General features: G+C 42.7%; 2 protein-coding genes across 9 annotated transcripts in view; one reads left to right on the top strand and one right to left on the bottom strand.

Annotated features, from left to right (window-relative positions):
• The window catches only part of CEP85L (centrosomal protein 85 like), a 351,200-nt gene that overhangs the window by 115,463 nt on the left and 215,618 nt on the right, over positions 1-20,119 (bottom strand). The window lies entirely within an intron of this gene.
• The window catches only part of PLN (phospholamban), a 92,333-nt gene continuing 85,787 nt past the window's right edge, over positions 13,574-20,119 (top strand). For all 5 annotated transcript variants that reach the window (XR_004538630.1, XR_004538629.1, XM_033935508.1 and 2 more), the window contains exon 1: positions 13,574-13,957. Coding sequence is in view for 2 of the 5 variants with exons in the window: in XM_033935508.1 (XP_033791399.1) it covers positions 13,879-13,957 (79 nt within the window). In the remaining 3 variants the exon portion in view is untranslated. The remainder of the gene's footprint in view (positions 13,958-20,119) is intronic.

Below are 20,119 nucleotides of genomic sequence, written 5' to 3'. Positions count from 1 at the left end.
CACTTGGCCCCTTCAGAGCGAAACGCCTGTGGCTTGGTCACAGTCATGATGAGACAAAGACTCCTTGGATGGAAGAAAGGAATTGCACGACTCAAAGATCAGGCGAGCATTAGCTGAAAAAAATTGAATTAGGGCTATAAGACAATTTACTTGGTCTATATAGGTTGACCTCCTGAAAAGGTGGAACTTTCATTATCCATCTCCTTCAAGCGCTGAAACTGGCAAACCCCAAAACGCTCTAGCAAGATCTGCAAATCCAGGCCAAACTCAAATGGCCCCAACAAGAAAGACATACTAGAGGTAAGGTAGAAAGTGCGACCTCCGCCCAATGGCCAAAGAGGTGCATTCGGCAACCTGCACACCCAAAGAAGAACTGCAGGGATAAACCCCATTTCCATGCGGGGATCTGACAGGACCAGCTTTCCATGAATGAAGTAGGTGGACACCTTGGTCCTCACTGCCGTAACAGCGCCTAACTCAGAAGCGCCAACCTTTCCAGAACTCTAGGATAAAGCCGCCACATAGTCTACAGTACTGAGACTAGTCTCAAACATGAGTGTCTTGCGGTCCCAGAATGAAAAGGGCTCTATCACTCACCATGAGAGGGTGAGAAACTGCAGAAGGCTGAGTAACATCCTGAGAACATGAAAACCCAACAGCACCTAAAACATAAAGAAAGCCAACTCCTCCTGACGAGGAGAAGTGCCGTCAGAGACCGCTTGAACAGAAGTCTCACCCTAGCCGTACTAACTAGTAATAAATTCTATAGCGCTACCAGCCACATGCAGGGCTGTACACCTGGTCAAAGAAGAATAAAACAAGCAAACAGGCATATGCGTACCAGAGTGATATAATCTCACCAGACAGGGACCCCAGGAGGGAGGAGGAATGTCTGTTCTGAAAACAGAAGAATCTCCCGCCTCTGACCACGCTCAACAGCGATTCACCTCCTGCCGACCCATTCCAGAACAAGCTGAAACTGGGCAGCAGAGACTAGAAAGGAGTACCTCCTTATGCCTAAATGCGATGGGTCCCCCAGAAGAAAACTGCACTGCTCAAGAAATCAAATTTCAGAGACACAAAACCACACAAACCTGACTGAAGCAGGATCAGTAAAGCATGCCCCCAGGCTCGCCAACGCTGTTGCCCCCAAGCACACAGCGGCCATCGTACAGAGGAACAAGTTCTTCTTTCTTTTTTTTTTATGTACAGGGAGGAAAGCCGAGACTGCCAGAGAAGGTCCGCCAAAAGAACTGAACACACCCATGAACCTCCTGCAAGCAGGAAAAAAACACAATTCCTCCAACACCATAATAAACAGTTTTCTGCGAACTCAGCATTGCAAATGCGCGTGCCTCCTGAAGTGTGGCAAATAGCTAACTTCTTGTGATAACTCTCTCCCGGAGCTATCCAAGCCAATGGACAGAGCAGTGGCAAAAGGCGGTCGCCATTTTGACGGCCAGAAATACGGCGGCATGTTATTTGTTGCACCGCAACCAAAAGTGGGCTTATCAAACAGGTATCACATGCTCGAGGCAGGAATTCGCCTGCAAAAATGCCTGTTACTAACTCACTCACGGCACAGGAGGAACTCACAGCCTAAAATTTCCACAACCAACCACACACTCAATGAAAAATCCGGAGCGTAAAGACTGCATAACAAACCCCACACCGGACCCCAGAAACCTCAGGCACTGATAACAAAACATACCTTAATGATGTGAAGGCTTGCAGATGCTGGTTGTTTAGTACTGGCAGTGCAGAAAAAACCCAGACAGTACATTTGGTCTCTTTGTTGTTTTTTTTTTAACAGGGGAAAGAAGAAAATTAGAGACCAAGGTAGACCCTCTATCACTGGAGGGAGGGTGAGGCAGGGAACTGGGGAGGCCTATGTGTAACCCCTAAAGCCAGCACCGTTCAGCCGGACACTCCTGTCTCACTGAAGAGAAAAACTCAACAGGAGAAAATAGAATGGCAGACTCACTGAAGAGAAACCTCAACAGGAGAAAATAATCTTCCAGTCACAGCCAGAATTCAGGAGCTAGTTGAAAAGCAACCATCACCTGCTGGGAGACAGAGAATACTGAAGATACAGGGAGCATACCAGCCAATAGGACCATCTGTTAATCAGTTTCTCTATCTCCACCTGCTGGTAGATGTGTGTTATCCCTCTAGTCTCTGGATTAGAGAGTTGCACGGGGACAGAAATCCCACCCATCCCCGCCAGAATCCTCTCCGTTCCCACCCGTCGCTGCAAGGATCCTCTCCGTCCCCACCAGGATACTCTCCGTCCCCACCCGTCCCCGCAAGGAATTACCTCCATCCCCGCCCGTCCCCATAAAAAGCAGCAATTACTTCTGACAGGATCATCAATTCCACAGTTTCTTTTCTGTTTGCGCTGCTGTTTTCCTTGTGGAATCTCTTTGGTGGAACCCTTTTTTTGTTTTCTGTTCAGGTAATTAACTTATAAACCCCCTCTTTTACTAAGGCTGACGTGTCCATTATATTATATGGATGAACTTTGTTTCCAAAGCTTTCCATCCCCGTGGGAGTCCCGTTGGCTAGAGGGGGGTCCTCATGGGAGTCCCGTGGGCCAGAGGGGGGTCCCCGTGGGAGCCCTGTGGGTTAGGGGGGATTCCCGCATGACCCCCGCGAGACCACCGGGATTCCCGCGATCCCCGTTCCCGTGCAGACCTCTACTCTGGATTCATCTGCTGCTGTTGCAAATGAAATTCATGTTTTTTAATCCACTCAAACCACTGAAAGAAGGTGTCAATCCAGAATACTGCAGCCAAGTTGATCTTTGCAAAACACAAGTCTGACCATGTCTCCCCACTCCTAGCCAAACTTCACTGGCTCCCAGTGATTTCCAGAATTCATTTCAAATGCTCCTGCCTGGCTTTTAAGATCATTCACGGCATCCTTCTTTCCTTAATCCCACTATCTTATAACTCCTCGAGTCCTGACTCTACCAGACCCGCCCAAAGGTATAAACTATCCTTCCCCTCTCTACAAGGTATTCGCTATGCAGGCAAACTGGGAAAATCCATTCTCTTCAGAATCACAGGTCTTTGGAACGACCTTACTACCCCGCTGCAGAACCTGGGCTCCCTCCAATTATTCCGCAAGCCAACTGAAAACCTGGCTTTTCACTAAAATGTAATTCTATCTCCCTTACTCTTCTCTTCTATTTATAAGTTCATGTAAACCTTTTTTTTCTTCTCTTCCTATATTTTAAGTTCTTGTAAACCGTGCCGAGCTCCACAACATCCGTGGAGATGATGCGGTATATAAACTTAAGGTTTAGTTTAGTTTAGTCAAGTTTAAGACGTAGAGAGAGATTGTTCCAAGGTTTGGGTCCCTTTATGCTGAATATAGTATGAAGGATGGTATCAAGTCTAAAGTGCTCATGGGTATAACAATAAGATTTTGTTGAAAAGATCAAAGTGTCCTTAAGGAGGAATAGGGTATCAATCAGCCTGCATAGAAAGAGAGTTACCTCTGAGTAATGAACTTTATGAACCAGACTAAATTCCTGATACAATTGGCAGCCAATATTTGGCATGAAGGAGCAGTCACATGATCAAATCTCTTAGTGTTATTGATTACTTTTTACTGCTTTACTTTGTATTGTTTTGTTGCTTACTATCCAGAGTAAAGGGCGTTACAGTAATCTAAGTGGGTGATGACAAATGCATTTACTAGGATGTGTAACGACTCTTCATGTAATAACTTTCTTACTGATCTAAGCATTTTTAATTTGAAGAAACATTTTTGAGCTACCAGTGAAATATGAGAATGGAACACCAAAGATTTTAATAGACTGGACAGTTGGGATTTGGATTCCATTTATCTGTAAGGAGGTGTAGACTGGTAGAGTTGTTGTACTTTGGTTTATCTGGATTAAGTTTCAGGTTTGTTACAGTTTTATTCAGCAATTATATACTTGTTTAACAGAGAGGACATTTCACCCTTTCTTTCTTTCTTTTTTTTTTAATCATACTAGAGTAGCTAGCCTGGAACTGTCCTGATATCCTTCCAGTATTAACGTGATGCACAGGCTACAAAAAGCAAAAGGATGAAACAAACTCACATACAGTATGTCAAGTCCCTACCAAAGAGAGATCAGTTGTCTACAGCCTTCTACCAAAGAAAGGTATTCACAATTTATTCCTTCCATCATTATCAGACTCCATCCATATCACTCTGTTATGCTAGCGCTGTCCAAGAACATGCAGAACAACCCGGACCCCACACACACTTTATTTCTAGCATTTTCTACAGCATGACACTTCTATGCAAATCTAAACAACTGCCAAGTTCTACAACAGAGCACAAAAACAACCTGTTTTTAAAATCAAGTGGAGAAAGCAGACAGATTTTTCTGATTGAATATTTAGGATGGCAGATACAGGTTTCATTTTTATTATGACCACCGAATGGAATACCTTCTCAACAGTTTCTAAAAAGTATGTCAAGCCAAATGGAATAAAAGCAAAAAGAAAGGGAAGGGAGAAGTAGGAAGCAAAGTTACATTCTTAAAATAAAAGTTAAGAGCATAGAATCCAGATCTATAGCCATCGTCAGTATTCCAGGGAAATTCTTCATATGACTAAACCACTCTGACCTTAGCAATAAATGGTATGTTCTGTTAATTCGGCCATCCCATAGCAAGACAGAGAAATAAAGTTATAAAAACATAAGAATAGCCTTACTGGGTCAGACCAATGGTTCATCAAGCCCAGTAGCCTGTTCTCACAGTGGCCAATCCAGGTCCCTAGTACCTGGCCAAAACCCAAAGAGTGGCAATATTTCATGCTATCGATCCAGGGCAAGCAAAGGCTTCTCCCATGTCTTAACAGACTATGGACTTCTCCTCCAGGAATTTGTCCAAACCTTTCTTAAAAACCAGCTACGCTATCCACTTTTACCATAACCTCTGGCAACGTGTTCCAGAGCTTAACTATTCTCTGAGTGAAAAAATATTTCCTTCTATTGATTTTAAAAGTATTTCCCTGCAATTTCATCGAGTGTCCTCTAGTCCTTGTAATTTTTGACAGAGTGGCAAACCAATCCACTTGTACCTATTCTACTACACTCAGGATTTTGTAGATTTCAATCATATCTCTCCTCAGCCGTCTCTTTTCCAAGCTGAAGAGCCCTAATCTTTTTAGTCTTTCCTCATACAAGAGGAGTTCCATCCCCTTAGAACATAAGAACATAAGAACATAAGAAGCGCCATCTCCGGATCAGACCTTCGGTCCATCAAGTCCGGCGATCCGCACACGCGGAGGCCCTGCCAGGTATACACCTGGCTTATTTTATAGCCATGTTCTACTAACTCACTTTGTTATTCAAAACAATATCATATCAATCAATCAAGTAACTGAAGTTATTTAGTGAACACTCAGACCCACAGCTGAGGTCTCAGTGAAAGATTCACGGAGCAGCTGTTAAAGAGACCATCATCGTTGTTCACAGTCTCACCCTCCATACAACAGCTAAATAACTGCACAAAGATGGTAAAACAAAACCAACTTAGCTTTGAATGGAGTGGGTAATCGATATAGCTGCTCCGGGTTCCTTTTTATTCAAGTGATTGCATTCATTACAATTGCCGACCCCCCTACCCAGGTTTCGCCAACTGGCTTCTTCAGGAGGGGTACTATGAATGTAAAACAACCACATTAACACTAAAACACTTCAGTACCACTACTATAATTTTACACAATAATCACAATTAACTGCCATACCATTCACACTCGGACCTACCGGCATAACGCACTCCACACTACTCACAGACACCAGAGCTTTTGACGACGAATTTCCATCAGCAGGCCCACCTTATATACTCCTCCCCTTCAACTACGTCATACTGACATCAAACTCATCACTACAGTCTAACCAAAAACCAGCTCCTTCTATAAATGAAACCATTCGATTTCGTTATTTAACCCTTTTGGGGTCAAAGTGTGCCACTGGAAGATGAATTTTTGTTCCAAATATAGTAGACACTGAGTCACATCCCCTGTTTTTTTATGTGTCCTAGCTATCACTGTATATTTGACATCTTCAATTGAATGCTGCTGTTCAAGCCAATGGTTCACAAGAGGAGCCGACACACGATTACATCTAATATTACTTAGATGTTCAGCGATTCGAGTTTTAATGGCCCGCCGAGTGTGCCCAATATAATAAAGCCCACAGGGGCATATTATACAATACACCACTGCCGTAGAAAGACAATTAGTATTAGTTCTTAAGTAAAATCTCTTACCTCCTGATTGAGGAATAAGTACTTGGTCAGTATTGAGGACATGAGAGCAATATACACAATGGGCACAGCTTACATGAGGACCCCCATAATTCTGTTGACCGGGGGCCTGCTGTTTAAGAATTTGGCCCAGATTACGGCCTCGTGTGTAAGCGAACAATGGAATTTGGTTCATGCTTTCATGTACCTGCAATACTGACCAGTGTTTTAAAATGATTTGTCTAAGTTGTTGACTCCTACTAGAATAAGGTAATACACATACTAGGGCCCCACTTTTCTCTTTCTCCTTTGTATGAAATAACCATTCCCGCTGACAGTTGCGGGCTCTTTTCCATGCTGCTTTGACCACCCTGGATGGGTAGCCGCGTTCTATAAACTTTGCATATAATAGTGTGGCCTGCTGATGGAAATCCCCCTCGTCAGAGCATATCCTTCTCAGTCTCAAAAATTGCCCCACCGGTATACTGTCCCGGAGAGGCTTGGGATGGTAGCTGTGGTAATGGAGGAGTGTGTTACGGTCGGAGGGCTTCCGATACAATGTAGTGTCGAAATGTACCTGAGAATCAAACTGGGATTTAACTACCTGAATGTCCAAAAAAGATACCTTATTGGAACTCACTTCATGAGTGAGAGAGATATTAAGATCCACATCATTTAATTCCTTAAGGAATTCCTCCAACTCGTGACGTTCCCCATTCCACGTAAAAAAGATGTCGTCTATGTATCTTCTCCAGAAACCTACTCTGTTAAACCACCTCGATGTATACACATATTTTTCTTCATATTCAGACATATAGAGGCAGGCGACTGAAGGGGCCACTGTGGCCCCCATCGCCACCCCTTTAGTCTGAATGAAGAACCTGTCTATAAACTGGAAGTAATTTTGACAAATCACGAATTCTGCCAATGTACCCACTAGTTCCTTCTTCTGTATTGACATGTTTACACTGTCTATAGATTTCTTTATAATTGCCAGGGCCGCCGATTGTGGCACATTGGTGTACAGTGCTGCAACGTCTGCAGTGACCAAAAATTTACAGGCATGATTATCACTTCCCTGCAAAATTTGCAGGAAGTGAGAAGAATCACGTATATAAGACTGTTTTTTACTCACTTGTTCACAGATAAAACTATCTATATGTCTGAATATGAAGAAAAATATGTGTATACATCGAGGTGGTTTAACAGAGTAGGTTTCTGGAGAAGATACATAGACGACATCTTTTTTACGTGGAATGGGGAACGTCACGAGTTGGAGGAATTCCTTAAGGAATTAAATGATGTGGATCTTAATATCTCTCTCACTCATGAAGTGAGTTCCAATAAGGTATCTTTTTTGGACATTCAGGTAGTTAAATCCCAGTTTGATTCTCAGGTACATTTCGACACTACATTGTATCGGAAGCCCTCCGACCATAACACACTCCTCCATTACCACAGCTACCATCCCAAGCCTCTCCGGGACAGTATACCGGTGGGGCAATTTTTGAGACTGAGAAGGATATGCTCTGACGAGGGGGATTTCCATCAGCAGGCCACACTATTATATGCAAAGTTTATAGAACGCGGCTACCCATCCAGGGTGGTCAAAGCAGCATGGAAAAGAGCCCGCAACTGTCAGCGGGAATGGTTATTTCATACAAAGGAGAAAGAGAAAAGTGGGGCCCTAGTATGTGTATTACCTTATTCTAGTAGGAGTCAACAACTTAGACAAATCATTTTAAAACACTGGTCAGTATTGCAGGTACATGAAAGCATGAACCAAATTCCATTGTTCGCTTACACACGAGGCCGTAATCTGGGCCAAATTCTTAAACAGCAGGCCCCCGGTCAACAGAATTATGGGGGTCCTCATGTAAGCTGTGCCCATTGTGTATATTGCTCTCATGTCCTCAATACTGACCAAGTACTTATTCCTCAATCAGGAGGTAAGAGATTTTACTTAAGAACTAATACTAATTGTCTTTCTACGGCAGTGGTGTATTGTATAATATGCCCCTGTGGACTTTATTATATTGGGCACACTCGGCGGGCCATTAAAACTCGAATCGCTGAACATCTAAGTAATATTAGATGTAATCGTGTGTCGGCTCCTCTTGTGAACCATTGGCTTGAACAGCAGCATTCAATTGAAGATGTCAAATATACAGTGATAGCTAGGACACATAAAAAAACAGGGGATGTGACTCAGTGTCTACTATATTTGGAACAAAAATTCATCTTCCAGTGGCACACTTTGACCCCAAAAGGGTTAAATAACGAAATCGAATGGTTTCATTTATAGAAGGAGCTGGTTTTTGGTTAGACTGTAGTGATGAGTTTGATGTCAGTATGACGTAGTTGAAGGGGAGGAGTATATAAGGTGGGCCTGCTGATGGAAATTCGTCGTCAAAAGCTCTGGTGTCTGTGAGTAGTGTGGAGTGCGTTATGCCGGTAGGTCCGAGTGTGAATGGTATGGCAGTTAATTGTGATTATTGTGTAAAATTATAGTAGTGGTACTGAAGTGTTTTAGTGTTAATGTGGTTGTTTTACATTCATAGTACCCCTCCTGAAGAAGCCAGTTGGCGAAACCTGGGTAGGGGGGTCGGCAATTGTAATGAATGCAGTCACTTGAATAAAAAGGAACCCGGAGCAGCTATATCGATTACCCACTCCATTCAAAGCTAAGTTGGTTTTGTTTTACCATCTTTGTGCAGTTATTTAGCTGTTGTATGGAGGGTGAGACTGTGAACAACGATGATGGTCTCTTTAACAGCTGCTCCGTGAATCTTTCACTGAGACCTCAGCTGTGGGTCTGAGTGTTCACTAAATAACTTCAGTTACTTGATTGATTGATATGATATTGTTTTGAATAACAAAGTGAGTTAGTAGAACATATTTAAGCATATCACTTTGGATAATTAAATTCCCTTGAGGTATAAGATATTATTTTATAGCCAACCATATCTTTATATGCCTCTCTCAAGGAGATATGCATCTAGTTTGCTTTTGAAGCCTAGGACTGTCGATTCCGCAATAATCTCCCCTGGGAGAGTATTCCAGATGTCAACCACTCTCTGTGTGAAGCAGAACTTCCTGATATTAGTCCTGAACTTGTCCCCCCTTAGCTTCATTTCATGTCCTCTTGTCCGTGTCAAATTGGACAATGTAAATAATCTCTGCTCTATTTTGTCGATTCCTTTCAGTATTTTGAAGGTCTCGATCATATCCCCACGCAGTCTCCTCTTCTCAAGGGAGAACAATCCCAGTGTTTTAAGTCGATCCTCATATTCCAGTTTCTCCATACCCTTCACCAGTTTAGTCGCTCGTCTCTGCACCCTCTCCAGCAGTTTTATATCTTTCTTTAGGTAGGGAGACCAATGTTGGACGCAGTATTCCAAGTGGGGTCTGACCATTGCCCTATAAAGCGGCATTATAACTTTCTCCGATCTACTTGAGATTCCTTTCTTTATCATGCCCAACATTCTATTTGCCTTCTTTGCCGCTGCCGCGCATTGTGCCGACGGCTTCAGGGTCCTATCTATCAGTACACCCAGATCCCTTTCTTGTTCACTTTTTCCCAGAGTTGCACCTGACATTCTGTACTCGTATTCCTTATTTTTACTGCCTAAATGCATTACCTTGCATTTCTCCACGTTGAACTTCATCTGCCATTTCTCCGCCCATTTTTCTAACTGACACAAATCTCTCTGGAGTTCCTCACTGTCCTCCTGCGATCTGATTGCCCGGCTGAGTTTTGTGTCGTCTGCAAACTTGATGATCTCACTGGATGTTCCGTTTTCCAGGTCATTGATATAAATATTAAAAAGGATCGGCCCAAGTACCGAGCCCTGGGGTACACCACTAGTCACTTTCTCCAAGTCGGAGAACTTCCCATTAATGCCCACTCTCTGCTTCCTGTTATCCAGCCATTTGCCTATCCATCTTTGTATATCTCCCTCTATGCCATGGCTTTGTAGTTTCCTGAGAAGTCTTTCGTGTGGGACTTTGTCAAATGCTTTCTGGAAGTCCAAGTATATTATGTCCACCGGCTTTCCACTATCAATTTGCTTGTTTACGGTCTCAAAGAATTGGAGTAAATTCGTCAAACACGATTTCGCTTTCCTGAATCCATGTTGACTGGGTTTCATCAAGTCGTGTGTGTCCAAGTGCTGAACTATGCTATCCTTGATCAGTGATTCAATCATCTTGCCGGGGACAGACGTAAGACTCACAGGTCTATAGTTGCCCGGTTCTCCTCTCGATCCTTTCTTGAAAATTGGCGCGACGTTCGCTTTCCTCCAGTCGTCTGGTATCTGACCAGTTCTGATTGACAGGTTTGCAAGTTTTTGCAATAACTCTCCGATTTCAACCTTCAATTCCTTCAAAACTCTCGGGTGAATTTCATCCGGTCCAGGGGATTTGTCACTTTTAAGTTTGTCGATCTGGTAGTATATCTGATCTAAGTTCACTTCAACTGTGGTGAGGCTGTCCTCTATTTCTCCTGTAAACAGTTTCTCCGCTTCAGGTATTGTTGAGGTGTCCTCCTTTGTAAAGACGGACGCAAAGAAGGAATTTAGTTTGTCTGCGATTTGTTTATCTTCCTTGATGTACCCTTTTCTTCCCTTGTCGTCCAGGGGTCCCACTGCCTCTTTTGCAGGTTTTTTCCCTTTCACGTATCTAAAGAAGGGCTTGAAGTTTTTGGCCTCCCGGGCTATTTTTTCCTCATAGTCCTGTTTTGCATCCCTCACCGCCTTGTGACATTTCTTCTGTTCATCTTTATGTTTGTTCCAGGCTTCGGTTGTCTTCGTGCATTTCCATTTTTTGAAAGAGTCCTTCTTTTCTTTTATGGCTTCCTTCACCTGTATGGTAAGCCATGCCGGTTCTCCTTTGCTTTTAGTTCTCCGATCTTTGGAAATCCTCGGAATGTAGAGATCTTGTGCTTCTGCAATAGTATTTTTCAATAGGCACCATGCCTGATCTACTGTTTCAAGTTTGTCCACCATCTTCTCGAGTCGTTTTGTTACCATGGCTCTATCATCTTGGTCACTCTTCTTTGAACCTTTTCTAGTGCCAATATATCTTTCTTGAGATAAGGAGACCAAAATTGAATGCAATACTCCAGATGAGGTCACACCATGGAGCGATATAAGGGCATTATAACATTCTTAGTCTTGTTAACCATCCCTTTTTAAATAATTCCTAGCATCCTGTTTGCTTTTTTGGCCGCTGCCACACATTGGGTGGAAGGTTTCAACAAACTGTCTAAGATGACACCCAGATCCTTTTCTTGGGTGCTAACTCCCAAGGTGGACCCTAGCATCCGGTAACTGTGATTCGGGTTATTCTTCCCAATGTGCATCACTTTGCATTTGTCCACATTAAATTCCATCTGCCACTTGGACACCCAGTCTTCTAATTTCCTAAGGTCTTCCTGCAATTTTTCACAATCCGCATGCGTTTTAACAGCTTTGAACAGTTTAGTGTCATCTGAAAATTTAATCAGATCACTCGTCATTCCAATTTCCAGATCATTTACAAATAAGTTAAATAGCATCGGTCCCAGTACAGACCCCTGCAGCGCTCCACTGTTTACTCTCCTCCATTGAGAATAATGACCATTTAACCTTACCCTCTGTTTTCTATCTGATAACCAATTCCTAATTCACAACTGAACTTTGCCACCTATCCCATTTAATTTTCTCAGGAGCCTCTCGATACACGACATCAACCGGCTCACCTTTATCCACATGTTATCCACACCTTCAAAGAAGTCAAGCAAATTGGTAAGACAAGTCTTCAAAACATAGATCAAAGAAGAAAGGGCAGTATACTACAGGATACTGTCACTGAGACTTCAAGGTGCTTTGCACTGGAAAGGACCAGTACAGTCTGCAACAATTCATTGGGTTTTTAAAAAAAAATAAGCTACCTGCCAAACATTTGCTAGCAATCAGATTTCAAAATAGGTAGATAGAACCATTCAATTACAACAAGAAGTAAGTTTTTCACTTTTATGGGATGATTTCATTCCTGCAGAATCCACACTGGTGAGGAAAGCATCATAGTTTTTTGTTAATCTGAACCGACTCAGTTGCTTTCATTGGTAACTCCAAAACAGTTATTTTTCCACTTTCCTTGTCCAAGATTTTTTTTGTCTTTCTGGAAGTGGAGCACTATAAATACACTCTTAATACTGCCCAGGCAAACAATGGCACACTTTACTCACTCAAACACGGAGGTCTTGAATGCTCCCAACAGGTTTTCTAAATACTTTGAATTCTGTGATGATAAAAGCCAGCTGCTCTAATTAGATCTGAGAAGTTTCTGTCTCCTCCAGTCATCACCTCCTGTCACCAGAAGCACACATGGTTTTATCCTTTCAGACTTTGAGGCCTATGCGGAAGACTATTTGGGGGGGAGAGAGAAAAAAGGAAACAAGCAACAATTCTCCCATTTTCACTGCATCCCAAAAAGGATATGTCATACATCATTCTTTGGCAGCTGTCTTTAAAATAATGTGTTAAAAACAAAACACAGCCTAATTCTTTACTAGCTGGTTCACACGGTCTCTCTCCCAATCCAAACTGAAGTGAAAACATCTGCCAGGTGAAAAGGTAGCAGTTCTGCACAGTGGTACTCTGCAGCCCTTGCCACTAGCCCTTTTTTTTTTTTTTGTAGCAAGGGTCAGAGCATGACATTCATCAGCTGGCAAGACTTCAAGTCACTGCCCGGAGAAAGCTGGGGAGGGAGGGGGAGGAGGATTGGAAAAATCCCTTTATTGTACTGGCCTGTCTGCAAACATCTCTTGCATGAACACACATTGCTGGCTGATGCCATCATCTTTCCAAGCACTGGAAACAGAATTTCTCTCCAGACTCCAGGATACAGGTGCTTGCATTTTCCAGCCCAGGTCGACTTGATGGTCCAGTTTCTGTTCAACAATTTTGTTTGGTTTTAAATATATGTATGTTGCCCAACTTCAGTATGTTTCCCCTGTAGGTCATCAGTGAGGGGAAGATAAGCAAAAAAAAAAAAAAAAAAATCCCAATTCCAGAGTGTATAAATCATTACATTAATCTGAAAAGGACATTTTTAGAAAGTGATTTATGTAATAAATAGAACAAGACACATTTCATAGTGCCTGTCTCTTAGAAATTTAAAGATAATTCTTGGTCAAACTGCAGGAAGATAAATACCATCCTTTGATGGCTGGCCAGCACTGGCCACCAGCTTTGAAGAGCATTAGTAGATTAGGACTGACTTGCAAACTCTAAAGCACTGCCCATCTACAGCACACTGCCCTCTACCCAACAAAGACCCATGGACATAATACAGCATGCAAACCTATCTATCATCCAGGATCTTGAAATGGGGGTGACAGTAGGGTAAGCTGCATGAATGAGCGTGAACCTGAAGAGCAGGATGACAATTATACACTTTAGTTAGCTCAACCTCTCCAAAAGTCTACAATGAATATTTAAAATCTAAAGTCAAAGGAGCAGAGGGAAGAGCAAGAGAGCGATGATGATGAGGGGCAAGTCTGGAGAAGAAGAAAGAATGATATAAGCAGAAGTGAAACAAAAAAATAAGTGCAAGGAGAACCTAATAGAGAGTATTACAGAATGGAGAAGCAGGAGAAGAGGAGAAGAATAAGAAACATTTACACACAGCTAGCAAGGGAGATACCAAAAATCTTTTCAGGTGAGTATATTCTTTAAACTGTAGACTTTAAAAAAAAAACTGCAAAAAATTATTTGACCTGGTGATCATCAGATGCTGACAAAAATTAGACATTTTATACAATTTCATTAACATATGCAGCTTGCTACTTAATTGGTTCAATTCCATCTGGCATGTGAAAAATGAAGGAAATGTGGAAATGAAGGAAAATAAGAAAGGTTTCACATTGTATTTTTTTCAACCCAATTGGAATGCTATTTTTAAGAATGCATGGCATATTTCTAGAGTTAAAATGCTAGGGGTGGGGGGGGGAGGGTTACTCTTAGCCCTCCATTGATCTGGAGTCGTTTCACAGTGTAGGGACGTTATAGGTAACACTCATTTATAATAAGATATGCTTATGTCTGGCAGCCCAGGATTAGATTTCCAAATAGCAGAGTAACAATGTTTGTTAAACAGTGTCCAGTAGCTCAATAGTGTCATATGAGTACAATTATATAAAAAATGACCCCTCCCCCCTTTTACAAAACCGTAGCGCGGGTTTTAGCGCTAGCCACAGTGGTAGCAGCTCCAACGCTCATAGGAATTCTATGCCCTCCTTGTTTTCCATCCTACTTAATGTGAACTATATATGTGGTATAATTCACATCAGCAGCTCATAAAACCTTCTTTTGTACTATATGGGAAAAAAAAATTTATTCACTCACTTTCCATGACACTTTGAAAAAAAAAATCACAATGTTCCCACTGATAGTGGCCAACATTTCACTTCTCACTGTTTCAGGGAATAATGATTGCGCACTGAATTCCTGGAATTCCTGGAATTTTATTCAATGTTTCAAAACAATAGTGCACAGTCCTTATACCCTGAAGCAGCAAGAAGCGAAACACTGGCCACACCGACAGTGGGAGCACTATGTCATTTTTTTCATATAGTACAAAGGAAGGTTTTTCAGCCAGTGGCATGAATGTTCCCTAGAGTCAACAATTCACTACTATTATAATAATAATAATACTAATAATAATTTTATTCTTATATACCGCCATACCCAGCGAGTTCTAGGCGGTTTACATCAGTTAGATTAGGATTTGCATAGACAAGCAGATTTACAACTATTTATCAGAATTACAGCTTTAATCGAACTAGACAGAGGATGTGGAAAGTAGGGAAAAGGGATGGCGTCGTGAAGGAGGAGAAGTGGAGGGGGGCGAGGTGTTATTGTCGGGGGGGGGGACAATTAGGGTCTTGTTTGCTGAATAGGTAGGTTTTAAGTAGTTTTCTGAAGCCGAGGTAGGTGGGGGCCTCGAGTATTATTTGGGCTAGCCATGGGTTCAGCTTAGCTGCTTGGAATGCGAAAGTTTTGTCCAGGAATCTTTTGAGGTGACAAAGTTTGAGCGAAGGGAAGGCGAACAGCTGAATTCGACAGGATTTCTTGTTGGTGCAATAGAAGTTAAAGTGGGGATTGATGTAACTTGGTGAGGAACCATTTACAGCCTTGTAGCAGAAGCATGTGAATTTAAAAAGAACTCCATGTTATCATATGGAATTATAATGTTTGGTACTTCAATTATGAAAAATAGCCCACTAAATAGTTCCAACTATAAACTTCTTCTCATTATGACAGGTGAGGCTTTGCAAATGATTAAAAGGAACTGGAAACAATGTGATAGGTTAAATATGCCGTTTTGGTGGGAGATTCTATATCCTTTTACTAAGGTGTGCTAGGGCTTTAACACGCAGAATAGCGCGCTAGACCTTAACGCCAGCATTGAGCTGGCGTTAGTTCTAGAAGTATAGCGTGCAGTAATTTCCTGTGTGCGCTACAAACGCTAGCGCACCTTAGTAAAAAAAAGCCCTATGTATATATTATCGATATGAGAAAATGCTAGCAGAAAAAAATAAATGAATCGCAAAAATTTATAGGAATCTGGAGTCCATTAGATTCTTTTGTTAAACAACTTTAATTGTACACTTCTCCCTCCGTATTCGCTGTGATAGGAGATTAACAGAACCGCAAATACTGAAAAACCACAAATAACTTTTTCATATGTTATTTGATGTTTTCTATTAAAAACCACCATGAATATGGTGAAACTGCGAATAACATGATGGGAGACCTGGCCTGTTCCTGAAGGAGAGGCAAAACACAGTGAAGAAAATGCTGGGAATCGGCGATTTTCTCTGTAAACACTTGGAATCAGTGATTTCTCTATGCAAGCTGATGTAATATTTTTTTTGGGGGAAGGAGCCAGCATGCTAAAAACCGTGAATAATCAAAACCGTGAATGCTGAAACCGCAAATACGGAGGGAGAAGTATACTCTGAACCTACCATATTAAAGATTTCATGTTCTACATACAAATCCAGAGAGGGGGGAGGGGAGGGAATTGTTTATTCGTATTCATGTATAGTACATAAGTGCTTTTCAATAACGTTATTGATAGATAATCTGTTACACTTTCTGTAAGATGTTTTTTTATAAAATCAATAAACAATTTAAAAATGAACAATTCACTACTATTACCAGGGATCCTTAGACTTTTTCCTTCCATATTTTCTTCCTTTTTTAATATATAATAGTAAAAATCAAAAAAGAAAAGCATACGGAGAGCATTGTACATTTGCATTTACTAGTGCTGCCCAATTCAGGAAAAAAAAATTCGATTCAATTCAATTCAGCCTATTCGATTCAATTTTCCTGCCCAATTGGGTGGTATTTTCCAAACATCCTGGTGGGTTTATTTTATAGCCTCTTCACCCTCTTTGCCCTCTCCTACCCACACTGGTCCTGTGGTGTAAACAAAATAGACAAACAAAAAAGACTTTTCCTCTCTCTATTAAATCCTAGTTTACGTTTGCGGGCCAACACCAGCTCTGGAAGGATACACATTTCAAATCTGACATATTGTAATCCCAAAACAGAAAATAAAATTATTTTTCCTACTTTTTGTTGTCTGGTCATTTTTCAAATCTTGTTGGTCCCATGTTGGTCTGGTTGTCTTCTGATCAGGCTCTCCTTCTTTCTTCTTTCTCCATGCTAACCATCCATCTTCCATCTCTGTCCTCCCCTTCTGTTTCCCTTTCCTCTCCCGGAGGTCTGGCATCTTTCCTTTTTTTCATTTCCATTGCTCCGCAGCTGCAGCAATGGACCCCACCATCCACAGATCCACCATCTCTCATTTTCTCATCTACCCTTTCATCCAGCATCTCTCTTCTGTGTCCCTGTTCCTATGCTCCCTCCATGCCCAGCATCTTATCTCTCCCTTACCTCCTGTATCCCCTTCCCCAGGTACAGGCTTTCTCCTACTATCGCTACTGTCATCCTGCACCTTGCCCACCTACTTTGGAGCAGTATCTGTCCCTCTTGTACCCTTCCCCTTGTGGTCTTGCATTTCTCTCTCCCTCTCTCCATTAGTCCAGCACCTCTCCTCTGCTTTCCTCCCCCTCTTTTTGGTCTCTCTCTTCCCTTCACTTCACCCCAGGTCTGGCATCTCCCCTCCCCTCTTTTACTCCTTCCTCCTCCTCCCTCTACATAGGCTTGCCTCCCCACCGCCAAAGGGGTGATGGATCTTAAGCGTGCGAGACAGACGCGTGCCGACAAACGAGTGCTGACAATTCAGCACAAGACTTCAGCGCGCCGCAGAAAAACCTTCTTTTAAAGGGCTCCGACGGGGGGTGTTGGTGGGGAACCCCCCACTCTACTTAATAGGGATCGTGCTGCCGTGTTGGGGGGTGTAACCCCCACATTATACTGCAAACCTAACATTTTCCCTAAAAAATAGAGAAAAGTAAAGTTTCCAGTATAATGTGGGGTTACAACCCCCCAAAGCCAGCACGATCTCTATTAAGTAAAGTGTGGGGGGGGGGTTTCCCCACCAATACCCCCCCGTCAGAGCCCTTTAAAAGAAGGTTTTTCTGCGGCACGCTGAAGTCTTGTGCTGAATTGTTGGCCCGCATCTGTCTCGCGCACTTAAGACTATGAACCGCCAAAAGAACTCTTCCTCCTCCTTCTGCACAGGCCTGCTTCCCTACCCTGAAGGCCTGCTCCTCGCCACGAAGACCTGTTCCCCTCCCACGAAGGCCTGCCCCCCCCAGGAAGGCACTTTCTCTCCTCCTCCCCGCTGAGAAGGCATGATTCCCCCCCCCCCGCCCCGAAGGCACATTTTCTTCTCCCCCCCGCCGGGAATGAATGCTGCTCCCCCCTGCCGCAAAGGCAAATTTTCTCCTCCCCTCCCCCACCGGGAACGAACGCTGCTCCTCCTGCAAGCCTGCACCTTCCCCACCTCCTTACCGCTAATAGGGCAGCTTGCAGGCTCACTGGTGTTATAGCGATCCCTGCAGCTGCCCATGGTCCACAGCAGTACGTTCTTCCTGCTATGTCAGGGGCAGGATCGCGGCAGAGAGAACGTGCCGCTGAGGACCACGGGCAGCTGCAGGGATCGCTATAACACCAGCGAGCCTGCAAGCTGCCCTATTAGCATAAAGGAGGTAAGAGCGGGGAAGCAAGAGCGGGCAAGCTGGGGGAGACTTTTCTGATCGACCCTCCCCCCTCACGCAGGATCAGCAGCAGATGGCCAGCAAGAGGCAGCGCTGCAGCTCCTGCTTTAGGAAGGCACGGGGGAAGGGTCAGCCATTGAATCGGGAGGCCAATTTTTTTTTTATTGAATCGATTTGAATCGATTCACCTGATTCAAATCGGTGAATCGATTCGAATCTTGAATCGGACAGCACTAGCATTTACTACTATTGCTATTACTATTTATCACTTACACTTATATAGCATTGAAAGGCGTATGCAGTGCTGAATAATTTGACATTATTTATTTAATAATTTTTATTCCGCATAATCCTACAATTCTATGCAGATTACAAATTATTCAGTCCCTGCTCAGAACAAGCTTACAATCGAACTTGGACAGACAGACATGACATATAGGCTTGGAGATGCAGAATCCAAGGTGAGAGGAGTTAGGAGTTGAAAGCACTTTCGAAGAGGTGGGCTTTTAACTTGGACTTGAACACTGCCAGCGATGGAGCACGCCCTAGGGATTTGGACAGTTTATTCCAGGCTTACAGCGCTGCAAGATAGAAGGGACGGAGTCTGGGGTTGGAAGAGGAGGAGCAGAGCATAGATAGAAGGGACTTACCAGCTTAGCGGAGCTCGCGGGGGGATCATAAGGGGAGATAAGTGAGAAGAGATAGTGGGGGGTGGCAGATGAGTGAATGCATTTGTAGGTCAGTAAGAGGAGTTTGAATTGTATTCAGATACGGATGGAAAGCCAATGAAGTGGCTTTCATTACCCCTCTTGTGGGGTTATGATATATTTCATGAGTTGTACAATAAAAAATGTCACCAGATTTCTCCCATTCTGCACAATTCAGTCACTTATCAACAAAGGAAACACAGAGAAGGTGGTGATCAATGACAGTGAATCCATTCTGCTGCTTATGGAGGTTAGTGAGAAGGTAATACAGTAATCAATGATTTGAGGTAAAGCAGGCATAATAAAAAAAATATAAACTTTGCACAAGTGCAAGGGTGCTACTGCTGTTTAAGCCAAAAATCACCTCTGTGACTAGCACCTTAGTGAATAAATAACTATACGAAGAGACCTTAAATTCAAGCAGTATGCTGCTAGATATGTTAACAGGTCAGAATCTCAATCATTGGCTCGTACTTCATAAATATTTGTAGTTTTTAAATTTTTTTAAATTTTATAAATTATTTTAAATATATCAAAAAATCAAAAACGATAGTGCATAAATATTTAAACAGCTGTATTCAACAGCACTGCAGTTGACGGGGCCGATGTTTCACCCTTATCGGCTTCGTCAGGGGATATACTGAAACAGTGCGGAACAAAACTTTCCCATGGCTCAAAATGTTTCTCTCAAGATGGCGGCCCCGTCAACTGCAGTGCTGTACGAGCCAATGATGGAGATTCTGACCTGTTAACATATCTAGCAGCATACTGCTTGAATTTAAGGTCTCTGAGGCTTGTCTTCGTATAGTTATTTATTCACTAAGGTGCTAGTCACAAAGGTGATTTTTGGCTTAGACTGATTATTTGTACACATCTTTTGTATTTGATTTTTTTGCTACTGCTGTTTACCCACCTCAAAGTAAAAATGGTCAGTGAAAGGTAGCAAACATTTGTGGTATGAGCTTCATGTCTAGCTAG

This window comes from Geotrypetes seraphini, chromosome 3 (assembly GCF_902459505.1).
Source record: "Geotrypetes seraphini chromosome 3, aGeoSer1.1, whole genome shotgun sequence".
In the NCBI taxonomy this organism is placed as follows: Eukaryota; Metazoa; Chordata; class Amphibia; order Gymnophiona; family Dermophiidae; genus Geotrypetes; species Geotrypetes seraphini.
The sequence above is the reverse complement of the archived record's forward strand: the minus strand, read 5'-3'. Positions and strand labels throughout refer to the sequence as shown.